Source organism: Danio rerio, chromosome 11 (genome assembly GCF_049306965.1).
Source record: "Danio rerio strain Tuebingen ecotype United States chromosome 11, GRCz12tu, whole genome shotgun sequence".
NCBI lineage: Eukaryota > Metazoa > Chordata > Actinopteri > Cypriniformes > Danionidae > Danio > Danio rerio.
In genome coordinates, this window is record NC_133186.1 from 23,256,455 (window position 1) to 23,271,743 (window position 15,289).

The 15,289-nt window shown below is 35.5% G+C and overlaps 1 protein-coding gene and 1 long non-coding RNA gene across 2 annotated transcripts in view; one reads left to right on the forward strand and one right to left on the reverse strand.

The window, feature by feature from the left end:
* LOC141376595 (uncharacterized) overlaps positions 1–15,289 on the forward strand; it is a 244,120-nt gene that overhangs the window by 182,812 nt on the left and 46,019 nt on the right. The gene's annotated exons all lie outside the window — the stretch shown is intronic.
* Positions 5,338–15,289, reverse strand: part of mapkapk2a (MAPK activated protein kinase 2a) — a 61,418-nt gene continuing 51,466 nt past the window's right edge. The window contains 8 exon segments of the mRNA NM_201303.1: positions 5,338–7,195; positions 8,585–8,665; positions 8,767–8,852; positions 8,987–9,111; positions 9,251–9,326; positions 9,431–9,557; positions 9,637–9,716; positions 10,530–10,594. Coding sequence (NP_958460.1) covers positions 7,049–7,195; positions 8,585–8,665; positions 8,767–8,852; positions 8,987–9,111; positions 9,251–9,326; positions 9,431–9,557; positions 9,637–9,716; positions 10,530–10,594 — 787 coding nt within the window. The 3' untranslated portion in view covers positions 5,338–7,048.

A 15,289-nucleotide genomic window follows, 5' to 3' on the forward strand; every position in this document is an offset into this window, starting at 1 on the left:
GTTGGTTCCTGTTTCAGTTTCTGCCTGTAAGCAGGCAAGAGCAGAACAGAAGAGTGATCTGATTTGCCAAACGGTGGGTGGGGGAGGGATTTGTAGGCATCCTGGAATGGACAGTAGCAATGGTCCAAAATACAGCCACAAATGCGTGTTTGTGGTGATTTGTTGAAAGTATTTTGAAGCGATTTTTCTGAGATTGGCGTTGTTAAAGTTCCCTGTAACAATAAACGCTGCCTCCCGGTGTTCGGTTTCCTACTCGCTTATCCTCCCATACAGTTCCATGAGTGCCTGCTCTGTGTTGGCTTGAGGGTGGATGTACACAGCCGTAAATATAACTGCTGTGAACTCCCTTGGTAGCCAGTATGGTCGACATCAAAGCATAAGATATTCTAGATCAGGAGAACAAAATGATCTAACTGGGTGTATGTTACTCTCATCACATCATAAGTTGTTAATAAAGAAACAAACACCTCCTCCTTTGCTTTTCCCTGTGAGTTATTTCGTTCTATCCGCGCGGTGCATGGAGAATTACGAAAGTTCGGCACCTGTGTCTGGTACCTCCGCAGATAGCCAGGTTTCTGTAAGGCAGATAATGCAGCAGTTTCTTGTTTCCCGTTGGAAGGAAATGCGCGCCCGTAGCTCGCAAAATTTGTTGTGCAGTGACTGAACGTTAGCCAGCAGAATGGTGGGGGGCGGAGGTCGAAATCCATGGTGTCTTTGTCTGACAAGGACGCCGGCTCTCTTTCCTCTTTTCCGGCTGCGTTTCCATCGTCGCTTCGGTTGTGTGACCCAGACAAAGGGCTCTGTTGCTGTGTTTGTAAACAGAGCGTCATTAAAGAATTCAAAGTCCGGTCTTCAAAGTGTAACGAGGAAGACAATTTTACGAAGAGTGTGTCTGTCGTAGGTAATGAGAGTGTGTATATCTAGCATGAAAAACAACAAAAACACAACAAAGTTTGCTGGGAGCTCGCAACATGGCGGCCATGCTCAGCGATATCTTGATGACGTATATCATGCTATCCATCTTAGATGCAGAAAAGCTAGTTGATGTTTTTATGACTTCTAGAATGGATTACTGTAATGCTCTGTTCACTAGTTGCCCTGCAAACTTCAGTTAGTGCAAAGTGCAACTGCCAGAGTTCTTACCAGGTCAAGAAAATATCATATCACCCCAACTTACACTGGCTGCCAGTTTAGTTCAGTATTGATTATAAAATATTGCTTTACATATAAAGCTGTAAATAATCTAGATCCTGTTATCTAACCAACCTTCTGTCTCACTACAATCCAACTCGCTCTTAAAGATCTTTAAACTCAGGGCTTCTGGTATTACCTAGAATAGCAAAGTCCACTTATGGAGATCGAGCCATCTAATATATGGTTCCAAAACTCTGGAATAGCCTTCCTGATTATGTTCGAGGATCAGACACACTCTCTCAGTTCAAAATATGATTAAAGACGTTTTTAATAAAGCATATACACAATGCATTACATAATTGTAGATTGCGTGAGTGTGCTCCATGCAGGTGAGTGGGCTTGACTTGTAGGACACAATCTTCTTCTCATATTACACCAGGCATTTTGTTAGAAATATGGTAATGTTATAGGTTTCTTTTTTTAGCTCCTATTTTCAATTATAGCACTTCATCGTCACATTGATATTTAATATCTCTTGTTCAAATACATTATGAACAGCAGTTATGCTATTTTGTTCCACCTGGGGATCCCCAAGAAACTGTAACATTCAAATTATGCTCAAATTGCACATTATTATACTATACTCCTCCACCACCAATGTGAACCACTGATAAGGGGGCAGGGTAGTTCAATGCATTCATGGTGTTTATCTCAAATTCTGACTGGTCATTCTAAAGGTTGCTACAGAAATGGTCAGAAATTTTAGCCTCAGTTTTCTGTTCTGACAGAAATATAACCAGTGTACTCTTCTGCTGCTGTAGCTCATCTACTTCATGTTTGCAATTAAGCCTTCAGAGATGTTCTTTTGCATACCCTGACTGGATATTTGAGTAACCTTCTCCTTTTTCTCAGTTCAAACCAGTTTGTTCACTTCTAACCCCTTGGATAAACACGAGTTTTTTTTGCCCCAGAGATTGTTTCTTTTAAATTTCCCATTTATCCCAGTAGATTAGCAGTAACTGAAACACTCACACAAGCCTTGCTGTCTGAAATCAATGCCACATTGAAAAATAAACATTCGATATTTCAAGATAATGCACTTTGTACTGTTCTCTAAAATCACGAAACGGCTATAGAATACCCATTATGCCGCGATTGTCCAAAATAAATTTTAATGGTGTCCACTTCCATCTCTTTTACAAACTGGTCCAATTTACGTAAAGTGTAATATTATACATGTATTAACTTATTTTTATTGATAGTTAAATTCTTTACTTACAGGCATTACACGCTAGTTACCATAAGCACTGTGCAATAAAACAGTACCAAAGCTACTGCATATTTATAAAACTTTTCTTGATATCAACAGTGCAAACCAACACAAAGTTTCTCAAGCTTGCATCATCACTGGACCATAAACAACCTATCATATGCCTTGTTGAAGGAGAATGCTTAGTGTAAGAAGCAAACAGCTAATATGTTGAATTGCTGTGGAGGTAGCTGCAGCAATGCCTGGAGATGAGAACATTGTAAATAAAAAGGACCACCAGCTCAACAATCTAGGGCCCCTATGAATTTCGTGATAAAAAAAAAAAAAAAAAAAAAAAAAAAATATATATATATATATATATATATATATATATATATATATATATACATATATATATATATATATATATATATATATATATATATATATATATATATATATACATATATACATATATATATATATATACATATATATACATATATACATATATATATATATATACATATATATATATACATATATACATATACATATATACATATATACATATATACATATATACATATATATATATATATATATATATATATATATATATATATATATATATATATATATATATATATATATATATATATATATATTATGCAAAAAAAAAGTAACATGAGCTCTTCAATTTCCTTGCAATAACCAACTTCTAAGTTTGTTAGTTTTTTACTAAAACGATCTGTTGCTTAAACATTCTTAAAGTAGTTATTAATATTAATTAAGAGGTTCATTATAAAATAAAAGTTATTGGTTATTTTACAACATTTGTTTATAACAACTTTTATGGAATATTATATTAAATATTATTTCAAACCACACTGCCCACCCTAGTTTTCAATCTAAATATTTTCAGTTCTATCGAATGAGAGTTGTTTTGCAGTTCTGCTGGATATTTCCTAAGACTTAACTGATAACATAAGCCAATTCTGTTCCAGTGAAACCAAGTCTTGCAAGTTTTAATGAAAATGGTAGGCTATGACAAATTTTGCCAACAGTTTCATTTTTCAGTTATTAATTTCTAGCCATTGTTAAGGGGGACAAAAAGGGGAAGAAGTGGAAGTGCAAACTAAGAAGGGTAATTTCCCTTCGTGGATGATATACTAAGAACATGAAAATGAATAATTTCTTAAACATTAGTGTGACTCAGTGGGCTATGTTCACATTGTCTACGTTTACGGTCACCTAATCATAGTGGCAGGCGTTCATTTCAATTTTCAGCAGTAAATAGTATTTCAGAAAGATGACTTTTAAATTAATCAGCTTTTTTGTCGTGGCCAACAACCTTTTAAGAAAGCTAGTAAGAGAATAAGTGGAAGTAGTTTACTCATTTTAAGCTACTAAACATGTCTATGTTATAGTCTATGTTAAAAAAATAAATTAATATAAAAAAAATTACGCTAGCCTAAGCGTATTTTGCTTAATTTGCTAAAATATTTTATACTTTTGCTCCATTCCTTTGTTGGTAATTATCAGGCATTGTCAAGGCTAAGCATTTAAAAGTGAATAACGTAAGAATACATAAGCTTGTTAATCATCTTCAAGGGGTTCAGCTAGCCATATTAATTGACAAGCTTGGAGTAGCCTATACACTGACGCCTCACCTGATTGCGTTCATAGTCTTCGGCTCACTAGAGCATGGTGAAGGGTAAGGATGAGTTTGAGCGGGAAATAGGCGACAACCCTTCCGGGTTTCTTAGCAGAAGTTGTAGTTGGGTAAAGTTAAACCACAGTGATTTTTTTTTTTTACAATAACATTTGCTTAAATAATAAAAGAAAAATTCCACAATGGTTTAAAAATGTGAGACCGATACAATTTACCACCCTGCCCCCTATGCTGCATTATAAATGACTAGCACAAGCGGAAATTCATTTTTTGTAATTTGATGCAAAGATTATGTAAGACATGCATGAATACATAAAATGTATATACATTTAAAATAATTAAAAAAAACATTTATATATTATAAACTTTCAAGATTTAAAATTCAATTAAACACATCATAAAAGTCTGTGAAAAGGGTTCATTTAAACAACTCCAGTCAATTCAAACTCAAACTTGGTCGCTTAATGATGATTAGGATCTGTTGGACTGATTCATTTCAAAGATTAAATTCAAAACATAAAATAAAAAAAAGAAAAAGAAAAAAACTTTCCCACATCACATCTACCTTTTCATTCTTGTATAAAACAGTCTGTTATTTGTGGAAAATCTGTCAAATGTAAAACATAAAATGATTTTGCAGCATGATTTTAAACTTTTAATACATTTGGTCGAACTAAAATTATCTTCTCCTATTAAAAAATAGAAAATAGTTTAAAGCAATAGTCTCAAACTTGATTTCTGGAGGGCCGCAGCTCTTAGTTTAGCTCCAACCAACTCACACCTGCTTAATAGTCCATAGTAGTCTTGATCACCTTGATTAGTTATTCTTATTCTTAGTTTTTCTGATTGTTTTAGAAGTTCCGATTCAGTTGCCTATGGGATAAATGACTAGAAATAATAAACATCAGAAAACGATCAAATTACTTGCTCTACAAACAAGTGTTTGAATGACTATACAGACAAAATAATATATTATAATAATTCAATATCAGTTTGAAACATCAAGCAACAAAACAATCCATTATTAACGTCTAAAAATAAATGGAATATGAGTAAATAAGACCGGAAGTCTCGAGCCAAAAAGATTCAAATGGCTGCGCCTGCTTGTACTAAGAGAATAATGTGAATAGGCAAGATAGTAAATTATAAATGAAGAGTGGATGTGTATGTTCCCCTTAGACCTTGCTTTGCTTAGGAAGATAAGAACTCAATTGACCAAACATAGTTCACATTAAGAATGACAGTCTAAACAGATACACTCATTTGAATGAGACAGACATTTGGGCTTTTTGGTGTTTTAATCCAAAGTTGAAGCAAACCAAGACATAGGTACAGCAGTTAAACATTAAAAACAGAACATACACCTGCCTTTCCCTGTTAGTATTAAATGTGGGAATTCAAGTCTGTTTTTCAACTTGGCTGATACTGTAGTCTTGCTTCGAGAAACAAATGCATGAAGGAAGGGGAAGCTCCTACAAAGTGACAATTACAAAGAAACTGCAGACAGAAAGATGCATTGTGTGCAAGGGCACTGAAGTCATTTGGGAGTATACTGACTTTGCATGTTCAAGATTGTGGGAATTAAAATCATTATTAAAAAGAGTCAATCACACAACAAATATGAATATACAGTTTTAAAAAAAGACTATATAGAAAAAATAAAACAAACCTTTCAGCATACATCTATCAGTGCAGCTAAAATCAGTACGTTGGATGCGTAGGATTCCCTGTATCCCCTAAACATTTCCAGAACTCGAAGAATCAAGTCAAAGGGGGCATTTCTTTGTTCCTTTATCAAACACCTGGTACCTATAAGCAGCTCCTATTCAAACACTTACTGCATGGTAGGCATGGAAAACGGACAACACTAACAAATATACACTGGCATTGTGAAGATACAGATGAACAACCATCACCTACACAGACAGCCCAATTCATCATTCATTATACACTTAAAAAAATACAAACGGGCTTCGCCTACTGTGGTGGCTATATCTACTGATTATTTCACTAGGTATCTGGATTTTAAAATGCCAGAGTAAGGGCTAACATTCTTTAAAAATCTCTGATGAAAATCTAGCTGGAAACAAATATGCATAGAATCCATTCAAGGCAAATCATTGTGCACTCAAAACCGTGTGCAATAAGCATATCATCGAGCATGAACTAAGCCAAAAACAATTCGCTGGACTGACTTTCCATGATAAGCCTGATCAAATGCCAATGTGAAATCAGGGCAAAATGATTTTCTTTCTTTTTCTGATGACCAAGTAAGGCTAACTGGATCTAAAGCTCAAAAATTATCTTTTTTTTTTTTACTTGACAGGACCCAGAACAATACTGACAGACAGTAAAGAACAGAGCGCGTCTACATTCAGAGTCATTAAAAAATACACTTTCATCCAGACACTGTACTGACAGTGTCTATTGGAACTAGACTTTCTTCAAGAGCATTGAAGTGCAGAAAAGCTAATGTAATGAAGAACGAACAGCAAGATGGCATTACATGTACACTCCTTAGAACTTGACCACAATAAAGGAAACCAAACCACCATTCTACTACCGGGAAACTTACTATACAAGCTGCCCAGTAGCTGAAAATGGGACATTAAAACAAACAGTGGTGTGTGTGACACTTATGAACTCATGTACCAATGGCTTATGATTAAAACAAAAGGACAGAAAAATAAAATAAAATAGAAAAGACGGATAACAACTTCTGATTACCCATTGAACACCATGTGAAAAACAGTACGTGAACATTTTTAAGGAGCAAATTAGTGGATGTTGGCTGCTTCACAAAATGTACAGACTTGTATGAGAACTGTACAGCCCCTTTCTTTTGGTAGCAAAGTGATGTATTAATTACAGAGACTGAGTGATTAAAAGGAAATATTAAAAAATAAACTAATTTAAACTCCACCGAGTTATTGCTTCCTTAAACTGAACTTTTCAACACAAATTGTGTGTGTGCGTGTGCGAATGTGTCCTTAACAAGCAGGAGTCTCGTTTTCAGGAGCTACGGTGGTTTTCTTTCTCCTCTTTATCAGCAGCGGATTGGTCGAGTCTTCAATCCTCTTGATTTTGATTTGCTCATAGTCGACTCTCATTGTTGCCAAGGCACTAGTCATTTCCTCCTGTAAAACACAGACATAAACAATAAAGAGTCCCTATGATGGGTTTTGGAAAATGACCTTCCATACAGTGTGTAACACAGCTAAGTGAATGAAAACAAAACCAAAAAAAATGTCGACTTCGAGTTGTTTAAATATTTTGTTATTGATCTGGACAAAACATTGCCCTGGTGCTTGTTGCATGCATAGACCCAGGAAAACACGTACCCCTCTTCCTCAAATACCACATCGCAGGAGATGGGATTGCATGTCATTGTGAAATTTGCTGTCCAAATGCTATTTAAAGGAAGGATCAGCTCCAATGATTATTTATTTAATATTACATAGGGCTTTACCAGACATAGACATGAAGAATATGTCAGTTTTTGGACCAGCTTTTTCTTACTCTGAATCATAATTAAAATGGTTGCAGCTTGTATAACAATATCAACTATATCACTTCAGTGAACTGGCAATGAGGCTATTCATGTATTGCATCTAAACCTGTGTGGAAAATGGAAGGAATGCCGCTTAGGTTACAAAAAGAAAAGGTCTGTTGTCTGTTGATGAGAGGACATCATCAGCTGTGCGTTTACACCAGACACAGAAAACACTGCGCTATGAACCAATTCGTTTTCATTTCAATGGTTTGATGGTGCTCCCACCCACCACAATCAATGTTCAAAATGACTATTTTTTTGTCTGAGTCCATTAATACTGTGTGTATACTGTTGTTATTACTTGGATTTATGGTTAGGAACAAAGTAGAGGTGTTTAAACTCTGTCCTGCATAGTTTAACTCCTTCCTTCAACAAACCTGTCTAGAAGTTTCTAGTATACCTAAAAAGAGCTTAATTAGCTGGTACAGATGCGTTTAATTTGGTTGGAACTAAAATATGCAGGACAACAACCCCTAAAGACTGAGTTTGGACAACTCTGAAACAGCAATATGCCAGTGTACCTGCATTGCTTTATTAATACATTCCTGCATTGGGCTCACACACATACTCCATACCATGGCTTCTTGTTGCTTCAACACGGTCTTGATAAGCCATGGTAAATGTTTTGTTTCAGACAAACACTGACCACTCACATGCAGTAGGCCAATCACAACACAACAGATCATTAGACCAATAACCACACATTAGCATCAGGGCAAGGAGGGTTTGGAAAAAATTAATTGTTGAACAAATCCCATAGGAGACATTGGGAAATCAGGTAAAAATAAATGCTTAGTTTAAGACAATGAAAGTGTTTTTTGATCTTGCTATGTTATCAGCCTGTTGTCGGAGACCCCTTATACCAAACTATGAGCTTTTATAAAGCATAATAGGGTAATTTTTAAAGAAAATCTAATTTGTATCTGAATGACATTAGAATACATAAAGCTTTATTTATTGAGCGAGACCTCACCTTGACATCTTCCCATGTGTCTTTCTCTTCTTTCAAAACACGGCTGGTGTGTAGGGGTGTCTGTGGAACCTCCATTGATTGCTAAAGAACCATAAAACATGGTAAGGTAAATATAATGCCCATATGTCACCTAAATGTCTAGACAGCAGAGGGGCCATTAAATAATTTGTTTTGACACTCACATTGATCCAAGGGTGGTTCATAAACTCTGTTATGGTCATCCTCTGTGTTGGCTCCGTTTTCAGTAATGTTCTGATAAGCTGCTTGGCTATAAATAAGAAGAATGAGTCATTCAAATCTATAATCATTCTTAGAAATGTGCAAAACTTCAATACTTGAGATAACAGCATTCTAGGAACGGTTTCTCAAGTCTCTTTCAGAAAACAGGAACTTGACATATACCTTCCTCTGACACTTCCGACCACTCAGGATTTGGAAACTCATACTGTCCCATTCGGATTCGTTTCTTCATACCAGGAGATATTGCCAATCCATGATTCGAATAGAAAGGAGGGTAACCGCAGAGTCTGGAGGTTGAATAAAGTGAGAATTGAGCTCTATCAGACAGATTTTCTACGGTCAGGAGTGAGAAAAGCATTAAAACAGAGGCCCAGACAGTAACAAAATGATGCAAGCAAGCAAAACACATGAGACAAATTCACTTACAGAATATACATGATGACACCCAAAGACCACATGTCACAGGACTTGTCATACTTTTCTGGACCAAGCACCTCTGGGGCTATAACATGGAAAAGATGAAAATACTTAACAATGGAAAAGTTTCATGAGTGGGAACGAATCTAAATACTGACACTTAAGTTTCAATGATTCTGATATTCTTACCAACATAATAAGGAGTATAGCAAGGGGTGGCCAGAGAGTTGTGTGTGGTGGTCTCCTTTGCAAATCCGAAGTCTGTCAGTTTGAGAAGAGCGTTTGGCCTTTTAGAGGTATATAAAAGGTTCTCTGGCTGCAAAGTGAGTTTTCAGACATAATTAGTTAAGGACAAAAAAAACAAAATAAAAAAAAAGTCATTTTAAAACTCATACCTTAACGTCTCTGTGTGCGATGTTTATCGCATGTAAATACTGAATGGCCTCTCCTATGCTCTTCATAATATCAGAAGCCTCTGTACAGACAACAAACAACAAATTGGCAAAAAAAATAATCAATTATTTTGGCCTAATGATCACTTTGTCATTTCTAAACATGTATGTACACGCATAAGCCTTGCAAAGTTAGGCCGAGTTCAGACTGCTTAAATTAAAAGTACTGGTCTCACAGTTGTTGCTGTGTTTACACTGCAAAATAGATCGACAGGGGGTTATACACTGCATGAATTTAAAATAGGAAGAATCGCCAACAACTTTGGTTGGAAGATGTAGTTTGCGGACCGAGACAAACACACTCGAGAAGTGGCATGGAAACAATTTGAGGACACGTAGTATATTTTTTGTTATTAACTACATAATGAGAAAGAAGCCTTTAGTGGGGTAGTAAATTTACTCAATTTCCACACCAGGGTTTGAAGGGAATGAGGAATTTCTCAAACTTTTTTTATTTTTATTTTTTGACCACGTTGTGGATATTGTTCAGATGCAAGGTCAAACAGACATGGGTGCACTTTAAAAAAATGAGCACTTTAAACTTCTTCCCCAATTTCCCGTAGCCTGTAGATACCCACAGTTGTGAATGCTGCTCTCTGGCTGTAGGTAATCGCAGATGCCATTTTTAATCAGAATACATTTCACACGACATAATTTGAAGCTCCAGATATTTAGCATGCCAAATACCCATTGGCGTATGCACGTGATTGTTACTCACGTGAACGAGCACCGATTTTTGCCTGTGATTTTAGGCATTTGTCGACAATTTCGCGAAACCTGTTGCTGAGTCAAAATTGGGCAGTCTGAACTCCGCATTAGAGAGTAGAAAACAGTACCTCTCTCAGTGAATGCCTGGTCCCCTCTATCCTGGATCCGACTGAAGAGCTCACCTCCGTCCATACTACAAAACAAACAAAAACACATGCACACACAAAAAAATCAGCAGGCACCTCACAAAGATTGGATTGGTGGAGAAATAATATATAAATATTTAGCTTGTTAACCTGTTGGCTATTAAGAAAAGATAAAGTGAGAAAAAATGACACAGGTTATCCTTCCAGGGTTTCTGCAGGTTTCACCAAGACAAATGTAAGACTTTAAGATTTTTTTAAGACCATGAAGAATGAAAATTCAGACTTGAATTGGACCAAACACTTTTTTTAAATGGCCAAGCAGAAAAAATATGTATTTCCCCATAAAAAAAAAACTAAGTCTAAATAGTTATTTCTTGTATTTTATATATTCATAATATATGTAGAACATATTTGTAATATTATATATATATGTATGTATGTTATATATATATATATATATATATATATATATATATATATATATATATATATATATATATATATATATATATATATATTCGTTAAATATATTTTAAACAATCTGTGAAAACAAGCAGACCCTAGCGTCTATTCAAAAACTCCTTGAAAACTAAATATTAGTTATGAATGTAGGTTGGCTAAGTATTTTATTGAGATGTATTGTTGTGTGTTGGATCGATAGGTAGCTTTACATTCATTCATTTTCCTTTGACTTTTGCCACGGCGGAATGAACTGCCAACTACTCTGGCATATGTTTTACGCAGCAGGTGCCCTTCCAGCTGCAACCTAGTACTGGGAAAGGTTGTAACAAAGAAAAAGTAAGGCCTGTTTAAAATTATTTAAGACCTACAAGACAATAATTTGGTGAATTTAATACATTTTAAAGCCTAATATTGTGATTTAGAAAGTAAGAAATTAAGACTTTAATGACACCCTGCCTTCTCTGAAATTAAATAAATGCAGAGAGTGGGCAGGAAGAACTAGCTTGTCTTCTTGGTTTGTTAGTGTTTCTAATGTAATACTACTAATAATTACAACAATGGGAATAATAACAACAACAACAATAATAATAATAATATAAAATAATCATTAAACATGACAAGTCGCAGCATATTCAGCTCAACTTCAGAGGACTTAAAACAGAAAACGCAACAAGCAGCTGTGGTAAGTTTTCTTCTAAAAATCTTAGAAAAGTAGATTTCTTAGTGTAATCTGCCAGAGATGTACGTGCTGACCCAGCACTGAAAACTGACTAGATCAAACACATCTAAAACCACATAAAGGGGGGATCTTTTCACCTTTGTCCCCATGTAATCATTGTGGTTATCATTTCCGATTACACACAAACCACTACAATGTGTGCAAGTCGGGTGAGCTTCATTTCTTGAAAACTTGCCAGTTGCCAGAAATTAGTTCATTGGGCTTAGACTCATCATCAGAAAAGACAGGAAGACAAGGTAAGAATGAAAAAAATGGCTACAGAGTAAAAGCATCTGCATAGTTAAGACTCTAATGTGCTCAAAAGTATATTTAGCCTACTTAATGTGACATTAGCACCTTCGTTATTGCAATGGTGAAGCATATTGCGTGAGGGTGCAAAATGCGCTGTTAACAGTGTACACACAAAAGAAACATGCAGTTCTCCTATCTCCTCAAAGAGCCACGGCGTGAGGGGAGTTTCATTTCTACAGCTCACCTAGAACTGCAGTGAGTTTCATGAGAAACCAAACGTCTGACAGAAATAGAAAAAAAAAAAAAAATGCACTGAGTTTGTCTGAGAAATCCTAACTCACAATAAGAAGATGCTATGAACAACCACAACATCTTTTTTTACCACTTTCAATCTCGCTAACCCCCAAACGTTTACATCCCATCTATCATCTGATATGCATGGCAGCTGAGTGCTTACAAAAAAGTGTTAAATTGAAGCATCGATTGTGAAAGGCATGCAGTTTTTTGTAGAAAGCAACAAGGCAAATTTGCGCCAACAACTCAATGTGTAATTTTTCTCAGAAAAGCCATATTTGTAGCTGAACATAAGTGTTGGCATTTTCCACCACAGCACCTCCCATACACTCAGTTCTGATGACCTGTAGATCTTGTTTCCTGTGTGCTGAGTAGCTGGTTTTCTTGTAATCCATTCATGATCTTCTGTAGTCTGTATGATATGATAACATAAGAAGTTACTGATCTACAATGACTACAGCTCATCTCTGGAGTCTCCTCACTAGACAAATAAGAAATGGTTTCTTAAGAAATACTACTACACTTCCCCTATTGAGTCTCTTGCATCAAAATGATGCATGAAATATTGCATCACTGATGAATCACTATCACTATCCTGATAAAATAATGTCCTAGACTGTCTATTCATTGTATTGTCATTGTACAAATATAAACAGTGTTACAATTTGCTTGTAAAGAGCCAAAACGGGATGAATTACATTTGAAAATAATTAAAAGCTAACACTTTGCTTGACGTGGGTATTCATAAGACGATCATGAAACCTTTATAAATTAAACTTTGTCATTAATCTGAATATGAATGAGATTGCATGCTAATGACAACAGTTATTTCATGTCATTCTTTTAGTTATGTCATTATAAATGCAAAGATGGCATTGTTTGAGATATCTTTCATGATAACATTATCACGCCAGCATAACTTTCCATAAATCTGTAATAAACATGATTGTCATGAGGCCAAAATAATGGTATTTTATAACAGCATCATTAATATTTTTCTTGACCACAACTATACTGCTCATTTGACAATAAAATGTCCTTGCATTTTATTGGTGCTGTTATAATATGATTTGACAGAGTATTGAAACTTAATAAGAAAAGTTAAATGACAAATTTAGTTTGTTCTACTAACAAAAACCAAAAAAAAAAAAAACAAAGCAATCAGAAAAATGTAATGATCATTATAATAGCCTAATGACAATCATTCTTCTGACAGGAAATGAAAAGTTGTCATGACAAAGACAGCTTATGATGTATTTGTTTATGTGAAGTCACCTCTGCTTTTAAAATGCCAAGTGAGTGAATGGCACTTAATAACAGTTGTAATAAGCATGCAAAAAAAATCTACTTCATATCAATGCCTTCTTATGAATACCCCCTTCAAGTGAAGTTTTCCTGTATTAAATAAAAGCAAGGCGGGAATATACATCGTTTATTGTACAAAAACGTGGAAACGTAGAGCAAGGAGATGTCAAGTGGAATCAAAGCATCATATTCTCTACTACATACAGAAGATGAAGACACTCAGAGAACACACGAGTGTTAGCAACTTCCAGATTACACACATAGTTGACCTTCCACAAATTGATCAAGAGTTAAAATTAAAAAGAGCTAAAACACTTAATCTAAACTAGGGCTGGGCGATAATTCGATATCGATAATTATCACGATATATAATTTTTCGATAAAACGATAATGACAGTTCGATAATTGCTCGATAATATTTATGCACTATGCGTAACGTTGCGCAAGCATTTTGCAGCCTGCCCTTCCGACTGCCGCACGCCGTACAAGTTTACAGCCATACAGTGTTAGTTGCACTGAAAGGAGTAAGAAAGAAATAAGGTAAAAAAGATCAGTCACAGACATTGTTGACAAGAAACGTCACTACTTCATGAGCTACTTCATTTTTTGCTATCCGACACAAAACAGAGCAACGTGCACCGCAAACTGCTTAGACGACTCCTGTCATCAAAAGCAGGCAACACCACGACCTGTTTCACCATGTAAAACAAGACCACCCTTATAAAGATGCTAAGAAATTATAGACATAAACAAGTGTTGGCAAACCAGTGCAGCTACCCAGCAAAGTCTCATGTCATCATTTTTGAAAGCCGTGCCTTACGAGAAAAAAACAAAACAAAAAAGACAGACGAAAGACATGACAGACAACACAATCTCAATCACATCTCAATGAACACTTGATGCTTGCTGTAAACTACAGCCTGCATCATTTAAAGGTATTTGTTACGACAATAATAAGATCTTTTGATGCCAAGCTTGTTTCCTTTTTAATAAAATATTTGTTTTGAAATCTGTAATACCACTATTGTCTCTCTTATCGACGGTAAAAGAACCAGCCTTAATATATTTAAAGGACATAATCACAGAGGAGAAATCAGATGCTCAAGACATCATCTTTAAAATAATGACATATAAAAAATGCAGCAAATGACAGACGTTTACAACAGCAACAGCTCTTTTTTTCCACGGAGCAAAGCATCTTCCACACGCAGTTGTTTAAGGGGGACAAACTAAATAAATATAAACATATTTCATTGAAAATGTATCTTGTTGTAACGAATTTCGTTTTGTATAATGTGTACCTTAATTTTGATGTATATTTTGTTGGTCAGATATCTACAGCATAAACAAGAGGAACGATTAACATCTGAGGTGAAGCTCTTTAACACAAGCCCGCTATATGCTTTAGCGCCAAAACAGTCCATTAAACTATTTTCACGGTTTCATTTTAATTCATTAACTAAGCGCGGTCTGAGCAGCATGAACTGGACAATCTTTTCGGAGCACTGATTTCGTGGGTTACCTCACAAGAATAAACTTGGATGGCGCTCAGAAGCTCGCTTTGTAAATGGAGGCTCCCCGGCTGGCTCCCCGCATGTTTTCGTTGTGATGCGTGATTTGTAAGTTGAGAGTCTGCATACACCTATTTGTGCTAGTCTGTCATACAAATTTAGTTAAAACACGCACGGATATAGCGGAGATATGCGCATAA